The sequence below is a fragment of the Oculina patagonica genome, chromosome 3 (genome assembly GCF_052425735.1).
Source record: "Oculina patagonica isolate OP01 chromosome 3, crgOcupat, whole genome shotgun sequence".
Lineage (NCBI taxonomy): Eukaryota > Metazoa > Cnidaria > Anthozoa > Scleractinia > Oculinidae > Oculina > Oculina patagonica.
In genome coordinates, this window is record NC_135760.1 from 11,115,983 (window position 1) to 11,131,487 (window position 15,505).

General features: G+C 37.5%; 2 protein-coding genes across 2 annotated transcripts in view; both read right to left on the reverse strand.

Annotated features, from left to right (window-relative positions):
• LOC144646551 (eukaryotic translation initiation factor 3 subunit C-like) overlaps positions 1-15,505 on the reverse strand; it is a 48,379-nt gene that overhangs the window by 17,819 nt on the left and 15,055 nt on the right. The gene's annotated exons all lie outside the window — the stretch shown is intronic.
• On the reverse strand, positions 1,017-14,387 carry LOC144645843 (eukaryotic translation initiation factor 3 subunit C-like). Its single transcript, XM_078505381.1, has 20 exons — positions 14,181-14,387; positions 13,283-13,378; positions 12,902-12,932; positions 12,411-12,510; positions 11,673-11,793; positions 10,000-10,118; positions 9,697-9,820; positions 9,196-9,238; positions 8,240-8,502; positions 6,229-6,354; positions 5,752-5,817; positions 5,324-5,411; positions 4,849-4,932; positions 4,104-4,201; positions 3,745-3,794; positions 3,415-3,480; positions 3,148-3,235; positions 2,378-2,470; positions 1,875-1,953; positions 1,017-1,429 (listed from the first exon to the last, which is right to left on the reverse strand). Exons 1-20 carry the CDS (start codon positions 14,385-14,387, stop codon positions 1,281-1,283), a joined length of 2,091 nt encoding a protein of 696 aa, XP_078361507.1. The 3' UTR covers positions 1,017-1,280.

Consider the following 15,505-nt stretch of genomic DNA (forward strand, 5'->3'; position numbering starts at 1 on the left):
TTATGGAACTACACAATGAAACTCAATAATGGACCTGTTCGCACTCCATTAGATACTTGTTGAGCAGCTGGAGTGTTGGGAATTAGCTGCTTCTAAAAGAAAAGAGGGAATCATGCTCAGGGGCGGTTTCTCAAAAGCCGTGGAAATACTTTTTTGGCCTGCAAAGTCATTTTTCGTTACCCCCATCTTAAAAATAGGGAACTGTAAACCTTATTTATTCGATTATGCGCCTTGGACGCTCATTAAGTTTTTGGACCTAGAGAGTGGGTGCTTGTTCAAGGCTGGGCGCTAATTAAATTTTTCGCAAGTATAAGTTTATTTTACAACAAAACAATGAATAATAATAAGACGTGAAGATCTACCAAAGCAGAATTTTAACTGTTCATTGAAAGTTTTTGTTAATTACTAAGGAAACTCGGTCTTCAGGGAAGTCTCTTAGTAGTACTTAGTCAACTTCAATTTCAATTTCAATTATAATCAAAGTACTCCTCTTATGCACTTCAGTATTTTTGAAGGGGGTGGGGGTGGGCACGTATTCGAGGCTGGGCACTTATTAACTTTTCTTACCTACAGGGTGGGCGCTTATTCGAGGTGGGCGCTTATTCGAGGTTGGGCGCTTAATCGAATAAATACGGTAGGCCTGAAACTTTGTATGCAGGGAATTGAACCTCTGTTCATATTTTAAATATATGTGAATATAGCAACAGCTTTGGAATGATAAGGTTGGATATTTGAATACAATGCCAGAGATATTTTTATGCTCACACCACAAATTAAACTCTTAACAGAAAAAGCTTGTGATGACTTGCGAGGCTTCACCATGACAGTTACTTATAATTAGTGAACCCAGTCTTCTGTGCGGTTGTGACGAGTAACAAACAAAACCTTGATTTAACCTTTAATATATTGTGCACCAATGGAGATTTTGGGTGCGAAAACTTCAAAAATTGGAAGCCCACCTAGTCTAAACCAACAGTCTCTTGCAATATTGGGAGAAATAATACCTCCATCAAGTACAGGTTATCACAGGCTTCTGTTAGTTTTATTAGCTTACAAGATGTTCACACATTTGAAGATTTCAAAACTGAACACCCAGCGATAAAATAATATACTTTACAATATTATTTCTAGTTCTTATTCACCAGTGGAGTTCTGCTCGGCTTATATATCAATGAAACTTCACGGTATTTTCTTACAAGAACAACATTGACTTGAACCACAGACAGGACAATAAAATGCCCCCTGATAATCCTTGGTTAGTTGTGCATGTTGTGTCTAGTTCAGTAAGATGACTGTGACTTTTGGTAAGACCTGTCATGCTGCCGTCCGTATCTCTCCTGCCAGTTGTATCGATCCTGTCTGTCCTGTTTTTCTGGCCTGTCTTGTCGATCATAATGTTGCTGATTTTGTCGACGATAGCGGCCTTGGCCTGAAAGGGAGAAAAACAGTGTTGACTAAAACAGTTAAATAGTTGAGAGCTTCAGTGAGCAAATATAAGCCTTCCCAAAAATTAACCATTTAGATTACAGGTCATGTTAAATTTCCACCAAAATTATATTTAGCTGGTTCAGTAACATAACACCGGTGCACTGATTTGGTCGTGGTCAATCAATTCAATTGTTGAGTGTAAATGTGCCATACTTCTGATACTTGAAAAAAATTATTTTGACAAATGGTGTTGACAAGTCTGCATTTTACTGAGGGGGAAGGCTTTCAGTCTCTTGCCACACTAGTTAACTTTTCACTGGTTTGACAATAAATCAAACCTTTAGAGTGGTTTAATGTGAGAGGTGACTGCGAGTATCACTTGTGCAAAACTCATCTATTTGCAGGTAAATGTTGTCCAGAAAAGAAAATAATTAAGCAGTTCTTACCCTGCCTGTCCTTGAACTGGACAAATCCTCCATGCCTTGTGTCATAGATACGTTCATTGTTTTCTACTAAATTGCTGACCTGAAAAACACCGACAAAACAGTACTTGTGATAACCAGCATGTGAAAGCTAGGAATCTCCAAATAGGTTTAGTGAAGACAGTGTTAAATACCAATCTGTTCCTCATGTGACCAAATGAAAACCAATGCTAAGATAATATGCAATCCCTAATATCAAAATTCTAACATGACTTTTTGGCTTTCTAGTTAAAAATGCAAATTTTCAAATATTCCTTTGTCTGTGAACTTGGGCTATTCAAATACATTGACGGCATAAATACGAAAACATATGAACTCTAATATGTGCTTCCTAAATTAACATCTTCAGATGGATACAAAATGAACAAAAGAACAAAACAAGGAAAAACTACGGAAGTTGTTTCATTTATTTTTTATTAGCTTCAGGTTAAAAAGCAAGTTGACTTGACTGTGACAAAGTGTTTTACCTTGTCTGCCAATTGTAGTGCCAGGCTCTGGAGGAGAGAAGGCTCGGCTCCTCGGTGCATTACCACTGTCTGTGTTGGCTCATCCCAGGAGGCCTGGGGCAAGAAGAATTATATTAATAGTAAAGTATTATTTCGTTTGTCTCACGACGTAGTCACGTGTGATGGAGATCGCAACAAATCGACTGCATACTGCTAGTCTTCATCAGGCGATAAGGTCGACTGGTTGTGCGTTAGCTTATAAAGCACACGGCTGCACTGTGATTGGTTGGTTTTCAACAGATCTGATTGGTGCATTTATATATTACATACTTTTGTTTACACTTGACTGAAATTTGAATTCCTATTGAGCCTTCAATCAGTCTACCAGTTGTGTTACCAGCGTACCCCTATCAGGATCAGGCCACAGACATCCTTGGCAAGAACGGTAGACTAAGACAATAGGTGCATTTCAATACTGAAGAATCTTGGCTTTATTAATTTCAAGCCTTTCTTGGTAGGCTGATTTTTCGAGGGACTTACATGTGATATTCTGGGAATTTTTCAATTAAAAAAACCTCAGGTCTGTTTTTGGATGAAACTTTGTGTGTGAAAATTCCAGCTGTACATAAGAATACAGTATACATGTTGTTAACGAGAGAGAAGCACTCCACAAGTGAAATGGCCCCAAAAGTAGTAACATCACAAAAAGTGAAATCCTGAGAGGTGACATCCATTCAACAATTTCCTCTCAATTTGCTACGAGTACAGCAAGAAAAAGAAACATTGCAAACCTGTAGTTCCTCATTGATGATCATTTTGCTAATAGTACTGTGTACCACAGATGGAGGCAAATCAAACATTTCAGCCAACGTATACAGGCTACAAGTAAAGAGATATACAAAGTCTTATTAAATAGATTTAGCCAAGCCTAAAAGCGGAGCTCCCAAGTTTTTTATTATTATTTATGCGAAAGTACATTTTAAAAGATATGATATTTTTTAGATAGTTGGATGACTTTAGATTAATCCATTTAGTTTGTTGCTTTACTAAAACTGTACCTCAACGAGTCATATACACTGTTATATGTGAACAAATATGTCCTGAGGCTTTCCTCTTGAATTTTTCTGTGAGAAAAAAGATATTAAAAATAGATAAGTGACAATCATGCTTACCACAAAGAAAAAAATAGAATTTACAAGAACATTTTAACTTGCATGGCAAGATCATGGGTCCAAATCGCATTCTGCAGGCTCAATTTGCAGCTGCTTTCATGTGCATTATCTATGCTACATGTACATCATAGCTTCAGTTCAAACGACAATCTTTATTTTATCATTTTATCCACAGTCACATAAGAAATCTGCAAAAAATAACAAAATAGCTGTTACCTTGTTAACATTTCTTGTACCAGCTCCGTTTGGCGAAACAATTTCCATACCTATCATGTAAGAGAGAAAAAAAGATCATAAAACATCAATCATTCAGTCAAATAATCAATCAATCTGTCCATCCGTCCGACTATCTGTCAGTCAGTCAGTCAGCCAGTCAGTCAGTCAGCCGGTTGATTAAAATTTGTCCATTCAGAAAGCTAACAGGCATCCAGCAAACAAACAAAAGGCAAAAAAAAAATGCAATGGTGCAAGACAGCACAACATGCCAAATCCTCGTGGCAACAAATAAATTTATTGATGGATTAACATTTTCCATAAGCCAGTTAGTACACATAATTCCATTATTTTAAGTTTACCTTGACAGCTAATATGTAGTCCTTGCATTGTTTCCAGTCTCCTTTTTTCATAGCTTTAGACGCAGCCACTACATGTTCACGCATGCTCTCTGGTGGACCTGAAATTGATGCAAAAGTATAGAAATCATTATCAGCGGCCTGTAAAATACAATAATAGAAAAATACCCAAAGACTGACAAGTATTTTCGTCTGTTTACCCAGAGATATAAGGAGATAGGATAATATGTGAGCCAGGGAGCCATGCGAGCCAGAAATCCCAAATCCCAATAAAAGGCTAACTGCAAGCCCTAAATTAACTGTAGGCTAACCAGAGTGCTATTAAGGCTAACTGAAGTGCTATGTAGGCTAACCAATGTCCTATTTAGGCTAACCTGAATGGCTCGCATGACTCGCAAGCCATGCGAGCAATGCGAGCCAGAAATCCCTAATCCCCAATAAAAGGCTAACTCAATCTATCAAAGCCAACTGTAGGCTAACCAAAGTGCTATTTAGGCTAAATGAAGTGCTATTTAGGCCAACCGAAATGGCTCTCATGGCTCGCAGATTATCCGGACCCGATAATAAATTATACAAGCGCAACCTCAATTTATGATATTTTTTTAAATGGAGATGACTGTATCTGTCACATCAAGAAAAATTATTCATTCACTGCTATTGTTTCCTGTTGTCGCCTAACACTGTCTATTGAATGAACACATGGCTTAGGTGATCACAAGTCAAGGGAAAAACATTTATGTATACTCACCAACCAAGGTTTGCTTTTCACTTTGTCGTAACTGATAATGAAAACTCTTGCTAAAAATACGTGGTCTGTAGTCATATGCATGGGCTGAAATAAAAAAGAAAGATAGGTTTTACACTAAATACATGCAGTCAAAAAATGTTTAAGCACTTTAATCCCAACAAATGAAAAGTCGCAAGTGTATTGAAGAAAACCCTTATTTAACTGCGACTCAATTTTTCAATCTTTCAAGGACCCAAAATACTGAAAAAGTATGGCACTGGCCACTACTGCCATTTGAATTATGCGAATGATCACTTTGTCACAAATTGCTCACTAACAACAAGTTTGAGAAGCAAAGGAGTTCAAGTTGACCACTGGTTACGGTATAAGCAGTCATTTGTTCCTCAACTGGCTGAGAAGAGCCATCAAAAAATGGCAACAAAACAGGAAATTTAGCATTTAAATTAGGTAAGTAAAAATGCACTTTAAGACATACCAGCCATCCAAGGGATTTCCATCAACATTGCTGAAGTTAAGTAAACACACTCCAACAGTTCAAGATTAATATGCATGTGGAATGGAACCTGAAATTCAGAAAATACAGCAATGAGGTGGATCATTTGTGATTATTAACACAACTGCCACATTTGGCTTAACATGGAGGATGGGTGCCTCAGATGTCTATAGGCTCGCGCCATGACTGGCCAACCCCTGCAATTTATCATAAAAGGGTCACTGCAGTATTATTCAGTGGTTGTGATGCATGTGACGTCAAATTTGTGTAGCCCTCTACAAAAGTAATCTGCTTACAACTGCATCCATGTCCCCAGGGGTGCCTTCCTGACACCCCTCTCCCCCTCCCTCCCAACTACAACCAATGTATGTTCATCAGTCTCATGACAAAGAATATTTCAGTTACAATACCTGTCTCCTCTTCTCAATCTTCTCTTGTTCTGGGGTTCGTTCATACTGTCTTTGTTGCATTAAACCCTAACAAAAATTAAAACAGTGCATCTTGATAAATAATACTTTGATTAGAGACAGTACCATACATGTACTTCTCTTTTACACCTGAAGGCTGGGTAAATTATTTAAAAGCTGTCTGTCATGATAATGATAAAGATGATGATGATGATGATAAATGATGATGATGATGATTATGATGATAATGCAGATGAAAATGATGAAGATAACAACAGCAACGTTGACACTGCCGACACCAATGATGATGGTGACGCACGGATTCTACAAAAGGCACTTGGTAAAATTTGATATTAATTACATTTTTCACCCCAAATAATGACAGTTGAAACGCCAAACATGTCTGTTACTTCCATAATCCTGTGATTGTCATGGCTATTTACTTGCTAATTTTGCTCCCACTATGACAACACTACAGACCTGTGCAAGAAGTTCCTTAGCTCTTCCACTTGACTGCACATCATGCAGTGCATTGTGGGCATCCTTGATCATGCCGTGCCTAAAGGCACACAGGCCAAGCTGTACCATGGTCCTATTGTAGAGAATCTAGACAGCACAAAAAAGAACACAAATGAAAATTATCTTGTTTGCATCACAAACTGCTTCTTCCAATTCTTGGGTTGCATTTAAAAATTTCACTGAACTGGATAAAGATCAAAAATTAAAGTTCAATCTCTAATTTCACTTTAGGGGTTATCAAAAGGAACATAAAATATGATACAGGCCCTAGCCTTCAATAGAGGACGGATCACCAGTAGAGCTGAAAGTAAGTAAAAGCACACATCTAACACTTGGGAGAGCTTTAGATAAAGATAACATAAGAACTTTATTTAATGTGGCACTCCACTTTCAGGGGACTTGTTTTTGGGAGTGCTTATGAGCAGAATTTTAATTTTTAGCTAAATTTTTTATCCTATGCCTTTTATTGTGAACTTTAATACTATACTATACATTTTTTTTATCATGTAACTTTTTTAATTCTTAAACTATTTTTTTAATCTTTTAATCTTAAATTTTTAACTATTATTTTGCAGGGCCTCACTGAATAACACCTTTGGTGATGTGAGCTCCCTGGGTAAAGAACATTATTATTATTATTATTATTATTATTATTATTATTATTATTATTATTATTATTATTATTCACCAAATTGTCCAATGTCAAGACAAACCTTACAAGGCAAGCAAAACCCCAGGGGGGTGGTACTCGCATATTAAAGTGACGGGGATGCTCGTCGTCTCGCTTAGGGGTGTAAATTTCGGATATTGGTCTCGCTTAGGGTGTTCCAGGCAAAACGCCAATATTTTTAGTCATAATGGTCTCGTTTAGGGCTTCACAAGAAAAAAATATACAAATATAAATTCTATTTTTATTTTTTGGTATCTTTTAGGGGTCAAGAAAAGCTTGAGCCACACCCAGATTGGTCTCTTTTAGGGGTCCTTTTCAAAATTTCCGACGAGCATCCCCGTCCATTTCATATGCGAGTCTCCCCCCCCGGGAGCAAAACACACATCTGTGTATAAGTCATTTCTATGACAGTGTACAACCTGTATTGCAACCCTGGCTAACCATGATTTTGTATGTTTCATTTACTAAGGCTAAAGGCAAGATGAATGCCTGTGGCCAACTCTCATGGAACATGCAGCAGTATGACAACCAGACAGACTCAACACGAGACTAGACCAGCGTCACTTGCTCTACTGCTTTATCTACCACATGTGTAACCCTGGCTCAGTAACTGCACATACTCAGCTTGTAGGAAACGTGCGGATACTCATACATGCATGAAGAATATCTATGTTGCAGGGGTTTCAAAATGTTTTGAAGAAGGCATCAGCAACTAAAAAAGTAGGCGGCTGTGACAACATCGACAGAGTTGTTTGTTGCAAGCTGGTTTCTATAACCAGAGTAACCAGCAGACATATAATCAAGTAGTCGGTGGAACTCCAGCAGTTATAATTAACAGCATGTTTTTATCCTTGGTCAATTTGATATTTTCCTTTGTTTTGGTGTATGGCGGCATATGATAATAAATACAAATGAAAATACCAGAATATACTTAGAATAAAATTGAACCACAACATCTAAACCCAATAGTGAACACTTAGACAGACTAACATTGATTTCACAAAATGATTTTTAGTGTGATGAGCCAAGAATTTATACCAGAAGGAAGTAAAACCAATCCTCCTCTGCCAAACAATCAGAGTTTTCAAAACTTGCTGATGACTGCCAGAGTTCCACTTGCTTCTTGATATTTATATGTCACCAGTTACTGTAGTCATAGCAATCAGGTCATGAGAAACAAGCTCAGTGTCGCAGCCGCCTACTCTGCTACATGTAGTTGCTGATGCCTACTTTAAAACATTTGAAAACCATTGAAATGATTCAAAAAGAGAATCCACAACTCAGACTACAGATTTAACAAACCTGTGTTGGAATGTCAGAATGTTGGATGGACTCCTGTAGATGTGACATCAGCATCAGATCACGAGCTTCAAACCAGCGATCATGTAGAGCATGGTGATAAACATGACAGAGCATGGCTCTGGTTCGGATACGGTCAGACGTGTCTCGTGAGTAGATGAACTTGCACATTTTATCAACCTTCTCTGATGAGCTGGGTCCTTCTTTCTTTTGCTGTTCAACTGGTTTCTCTGGTTTCTCAACCTCTGCTGAGTCCTTTTCTCCCTCTGGTAAAACAATAATGTTAACATGAAAAATATGAAAAATTAAGACAATGTAAAGGTGTATCAATTTTTTTCAACTTTAATGAGTGCCAAAAGTAGTTAAGACATGTTATATTATTCCACTTCAAATCCATTGCAGTTTGTTGTTTGTGTAGTCTTCGTAATAGCTGAGCTGTGAGGGTTAAAATTGGTTCAAGGTAATTATAAAAGAGCTGAGTGTCGCAACTCTTTTGTTGCTCATAAGTTGTTGTTCATGTTCATGTTATTGATTTTTTAAATTCTTATCCTTTTAGTATTATGCAGTTTTCACACTTATTAGCTACATTAAATAATTCTCATGCTCATCAACACAGCAACACATTTTTTTTTTTTAGAAACCTACAGCTATGCAAAGTAATATTGATTAACTTACATTTGAAGGACAGTCCCAGCAAAGTAAAAGTATGTTATTTTATTGTTGTTCAAAGTCAATCTGTAGTTCTAGTTGGTGTTGTACGCAAGAACAAAGAATGGGATAGTAGAATTCAGTGAACATGATTTTTCCTTTTGTTTTATGCATGATGTTTTTGTTGATGCAGCAGGATATGTTGGATTGGTGCAACTCTATTGCAGACTTTGCAGTTGGAGGTTTGTCTTTAGAGGTCACACAGTGATGATAGTAATGGTATTGATCATAATCTCAGTTGATGTACTAACCAGTTTCCTTATTTTCATCCTCATTCATCAGCTCTGCGTCAATCTAGAAATGGAATTACAGTTCTAATTAATTCTACAGCAGCCTATGTGTAGGTATTCACCTGTTCTGTTGCATGTGAAGATGACCAGCTAAAATATAGAATCAAATTAAAGGTACATGTATGTAATTAATGGTTATGTCTGTATTGAGCCTGGTGGTCCATTAAGCTGGTGCTTATCTTCAGTTTCCTTGGTATGAAGCAACTAGGAGTGTTTCCTACTCCCTCTGGATGGGATGCTAGTCCATCACAGGGTTACCCCAAGTATCTAATATGCCAGTACCCATTTATACACCTGGGTGGAAAGAGGCAATGTGAGAGTAGAGCGTCTTGCCCAAGAACACAACACACTGACGCCAGTCAGGGCTCTAGCCCAGACACCTTAATCTGGAGTCCAGCTGCACTAACCATTAGACCACCAAGCCTTCCATCCCCTCCAAATGTAGGATTTTATCATACCTACCTTGTAGTAAAGATGCTCAATGTGCCGCAAGTAAACTCTGCAAATTTCTGACCTTGAACCATTCACTTCCAGATAGCCTTGTAATTTAGTAATGAGTTCGCAAACTGTTTCTTCATCCCTCAGTCTGAATAGAAAGCAAAATTTTTATAATTTTAGATCACTCCGAGAGCAATTTTGAAAGCAACCTCACCCAAATAGAAAGACATTTCCCATATCAAGTTTCTAACCATTTGTTCGTTTGGGTATTGTAGAAGAAATTTGATGCCGACGACTCTTCAAAATGAAAGGTCAAAGAAGACATACCTTGTTACGTATTCAGTGGAGTGGCAATCACATCCTTGAAGCATCTTAGTGAATTCATCATCCATACGCTCAACAGTGACCAGAGGACAGCCACGTACTTTAAGAGGCTGATCTAAATTCTAAGGAAAGACAAGTTTCGAAATGCTTAGTGAATTTATGTCAATCAATCAGTCAATCAATCCCAAATGAAGCGAGAGAAATTTAGCCAAAATAATAATTAAGATACGAGAAGCATATTGTAGAAGTCCAGACAAAATGTTTCCTGAAAGAAATATGTAAGACAGGCTGACATTGCCTATCTGGCAAATAATACAACAGCTTTAATTTTGGGCATAAGCAGGGCATTTGAACCACTCTGAGATTTTCTTTTCAAATATATGTCCCACCCCAGGACATTTGTGGATGGCCAAAAACAGTCACTCAATATCATTAAAAAATTGTCTGAAAGTCCACTACAATGGTCAGAAGTATCCATTATGGGAGGGGGATATAATTTTATGTCCCTTCTTATACCTCACTGCTGTCATTTCACACTGATGGGTGGGTTGTTAGGGAAGCATCATTCAAGATTACATGGAGGCCGGTTTTGCACCAACCAAGCAATATCAAAACAGAAAGAGATAGCAAGAACTCCTCAAATCTTACAGAGATGACTTTAAAATAATCTCAAAGAACTTGTGAAAATAAATCAAAGAGCTCTTCGAGCCACGACTGAATTTTTTTGCCAAGTTTAAAAGTTTAGTTTTCATTCCTTGAAAATTTATGCGCAGCAGGTGATTCAAACATTCCTTTGATGCACATGATAACAGATACACCGCGGAATGTCGATTACATTGATATAAGATATTTTCGTCTCACGTGACTAAGTACATCTAAGTAGCACAGTCGCGTAGGCATCTGACTGCGGATCGAGAGGTCGCGAGTTCGAATCCCGGAGGAGAGAGTTTTTTTCTTTTTTCCTTTTTTTTTCTTTTTTTAACCCATAGCACTAAAATGGTTTGTTTATTATATCGCTCCGTAGGTATGCATTGCAGAATAATTTACATGTAAGCCGTTAAGTAATAACGCCGTAAATAAATATATCAGAACATATAGACTGATTCAGGTACAAATGTATTAAATTGTGCTGTTTCATCTGAAAAGCTCTTCCTTTTGTTCCGAACAAGCAGCCACGCACTCGATTTTAGCAAACGCTCTGGTTTCTAGATAGATCCATCGTTAATGAAGCTTATGTGAAACCCGATTTAGTTTTCGAATGTTCCTACATGTACGTCGCTAGCTCGACAGATATATACGAAAGAGATCGATCGTTACATCGCTTTTGCCGCTCTCAATTTCCACTTTTTCGGTGGTCGAATACTTTCCACACATAATTGTCAGCCATATTTTGTTTCTTTGCTTCTTGTTTTTCTTGTAAACCCCTTTAAATTAAGAAAGGCCGCCTTTATTACGGCCGCCTTGCTACACTCTTTCTTCTAGTATATCTGCTGGTCAGCGGAGTTGCAATGAGAAGTCTACAGATGATGGACCGACCATGCGAGTGCCATTGGGCTAGCTACTAAACTCCTGAATAAATTCAGTCGTAACAAAATGGGATGAGTAAGTGAGAGGGCATCAAATCTAAGAGAGAGCTTACAAAAGCATTTATTCCTGACCAACAAAATTAATCTTACATCTACATTCTCAGATTCTTCAGAGATGTTCTCTCCCACAGTCAGTGTCTCTTGATTGTCAATTAGAATGCTAATCAGTTCATCAATCTGCTTGCCCATCAGGGCAAGGATTACCTTAATTCTGTAGCATCAAGTGATTACGAGTATTTTCACTCACTCCTGAATGGGATGCTAGTCCATCGCAGGGTAACCCCTAGCTTTGAACTTGTTGGTACCCATTTCCTGGGTGGAAAGAGGCTGTCAGAGTTAAGTGTTTTGCCCAAGAACACAACAGAAGGACATGACCCTGACTCATAGCCAGTCCAGTCCTAGGCCACCCAATATGGAATCTAACAAATAATCCTGTACAGTAACTGTACTATATTATAAACAGATGACCCAGGGATGTGGCCAAAGGCTGGCGCCAGCTGAAAGAGAACTTAAATCCGGCTGAAATTTCACGTGAAAACAAAAACTTGGGTACACTTTTAGAGCTGCAAAGGCCAGAGAAGCCAGCTAGGCTTGTCAATGAACCAGCTTAGTATTTATTAGCTCCTTCCTGGATGTAGGGGATTTATTAAGTTTTGGAGCACCCTGGCAAAGTATCAGCAAGGCCCAACCCTCTTTGGTAAACTGAAGTAAATTCATATGTTGAAAACATCCGGGTAAAGTCGAGTTCACAGCCGGACAATTTGCCAGGTACCTGGACCTTAATGAAACCCCCGCATCTAATTAATATTGTCTTTTTGTCATACTTACTCCTGCCACATCTCTGCTTTCATACATGTTGCTACATTCGGATTGTAGTCAAAAATGGACGAGATGATGTTAAACAGAAGCTTCACTGTCATGCCAGCTCCTGCAATAACAAAATTGATTCCAACTCAATTCAGTGCGTTTCAATGTCATATACCTCAGTAAACTGTATAACAGCTCAAGGTGACTGACATCTATTTACTCTCTATATTTTTACAAGAACTGTATTACGTAAAATTCTGAAAAAATAACCTTTCCCCCTCTCAAAAAAAATCAGGTATGGATAATTTATGGAACAACAAATGCAAAAATTCTGAAAATAAGCCCTCCCAAATAGCGTTTTTCCTATTATAAGCCCCAAGTAAAGGAAAATATTACAGTTATAAATGCTGTGTTTCTATACATTACAGCATCTGCCAACTAAAGCATACATTTTTCATGTCAATTAAGTGCTGTTGCGTTGCTGTGGCAGAAAAAGGCATAAGTTTACCTACCTAACTTGGCATTGTCTGAAATAACCCTCAGCTGTTTGAGGAATTCAATCTAATCTGTACGGTCTGTGCCCTAGGAAACAAAAGGATAAAAAGGATGGTAGGGGAGAATGATAAGGATGGGGGAGGGGGATTCAGAGACGGGGAGGGAGGGGAGGTGCATTGATTTTAAATTTCCACAACCAAGTTTAAAAAAATAACCTAGAATGAATAAAAAATTACCAAGGTCTAGGTTAAAAAATAAAATTAATACCAATGTCAAAGAAACCTAATAAAGGTTTAACAAAATGATATAATTAAAAGTTTATTTTGACCTGTTACATATGCAGTGATACTTTACACTAACAATTACCGTAATGTATGAGATACATTTATTTCACTCACCTTTTTGCCCCTTGCAGAGAGAATCTCGTGCAGTTTCTTTAATACAACTGCATGAGTGATTTCAGTGTCCTTTGGAAAGAGTTGTTTGACTTTTTCCTAAAGAATTAAATAGTTTTTATCAGTAAATACTAAAACAGTGGATAGTGATTTGGGCGTGCGCTGATTGGCTACTCAAACTCTAAATATCCTTTGCTATTCACCTCTGAGTAACGCCTGCAAGAAAATTGTAATCTTTGACAGGGGTATATCTCACTATCTCTCTCTATCTCACTGTTTTAGTATATACTGAAACAATTATTCACTTCAGGGTCAGTGGTTAGTGGTGAATAGTTACCTCGCAGCTCAGTAAATATCCAACACTAGCCACCGCAACTTGGGCGAATAGTTGTTAATTATACTTTGTAGATGCAGTCCACGTTTTACTAAAAGTAGACAACTGATACAAATTATCCATACAAAATTATCTTCCGTATCCTCACTGATGAGAATATCAATGACACCATTTCTTTCAATGGATGACAAAGCGAATCTGTACCACCAAATAATAATTTTATCAGGTTCTTCAAAAAGTCATTAATAATTCATAAAGAAAATACAAAAGAAATAAATGTTTAATGAGTGTCTTTATATCTGATAAAGACACGGCTAAACTTAACGTCCAATTTTTTAGGCCAAAATAACCCCAAATCTAAATATTAGTGCAGGAAAGTGTTGATCTACATCAGAAGTTTTTGAAGCAGTTCAATAAATTCGCAGTTCGTGTTTTATCAAGTTTAAAACACTGCTGCTCATCTATTAAACATTACAAAGTGCACCAATAGCAGCATGTGTTGCTTTTTTAAGCAGGATGGTTTGAACAATCATCCTTAGCAGCTGATCTATACATGTAACTACATACCGCAGAAGATAAAGAGGAACCCTTCACTGCTGTCCATCCACCTTCATCATCACCTTCTTTGGATTTCAGTTTGGTTGTCTTTTTTTCTTTGACTTTCTTTTTCTGTTTTCCTTTGTCCTCTGGGCCTTTCTCTCTACACAGAAAGACAGAGTGAATTTCACAAGATGATTTAACCATCAGGGACTTAGAATCTATTCTTTGTCCCATACTCACAAAAAACCAAAATAATTGAACTGGTGTTACTGTCTTAAACTATAACATGTTCCTTGGTCTGCAGCTTGGCATCAAGAGAAACTGTGAAAGCACCAATGTCGTTCTAGAATACAACAAGCAAATTAAAGTACTGGTATTATAAATTAAGAATAAAAAAAGTAAATAATTAAAACAATTTGCTTATAATTCTACCACTGTTTCAGCAAGTTTTCATTCTGACTGAAGAAAAACGCTTAATCAAAAAGGTACCAGAAGCTGTCCTTTACATTTGTTGGAATACTGTATTTTTTTATTTGAAGTATAGTCCAACACAGAAAAAGTATGTCCGCACTGCGTACATGTGTCTAGTGCTAAGCTTTATTGAGCTTTGTGCATTATTGTATTGCTCGGTCACGGTAGCGCATTTATTAGAATTTTGTTGGCATAGACTAGAGGTGTGGAGAAAGGGTCAAAATTAATCAAGCTTCAACAGTGTAGCAGAGAAGTACGCCTTGAAATAATAAACAGGTGCAAGGTGATCTAGGAAGGCTATCTGGAGTAGACGAAGTATATTTTTTTTGTAGCACAACCTAAATAAAGAATGTGCTCTGATTAGTTGATTAAGCATCTCCTATTTGCCCAGGGTAGACGCTAAATGGTAGAAATTCTGCCAAAGGGGAAGAACGATGCAGAACTGATGCTTGCAGTAACTTTATACTTTTTATGTTTGAAACGGTTAAGTACTGTAAAATTGAACTAAGATTTAACATTAGAAAATTTATTATTATTATTATTTCAGATATTTGTAGTAATATCAACTGAGGAAGTTTAATTAAATTAAAGGAGACTTATGGAAACTGAAACTCTTTAATAAAACTTTACTTGTCAGTTACAACCAAAGGTTAGAAAGCTCGGGCGAGATCGATGCAAGGTGTTGTAGGATTAATGACAGTCATGAAGACGTGTACTATGACATAATTCCTCAGGAAGCGATTTATGATTAAGTCTGCCCAAGATCCGCTTTCGTGTCAGTGCACTTTGGATCATGTGTGGTGATGCACAGCACTGGCAGTGGTTATGCAAAAAGTTTTACGCTAGGCTTTGCCCCTGTTGCGTGACACACAATGTTTCGC

Coding starts and splice junctions, on each gene's coding strand:
- LOC144645843 (XM_078505381.1), bottom strand. CDS start 14,387: ATGGGACAAAGAATAGATTCTAAGTCCCTGATGGTTAAATCATCTTGT. Junction 11,794..12,410: donor AAAGCAGAGATGTGGCAGGA/GTAAGTATGACA, acceptor TTGATGCTACAG/AATTAAGGTAATCCTTGCCC. Junction 6,355..8,239: donor ATTCTGACATTCCAACACAG/GTTTGTTAAATC, acceptor TGTGCTGTCTAG/ATTCTCTACAATAGGACCAT.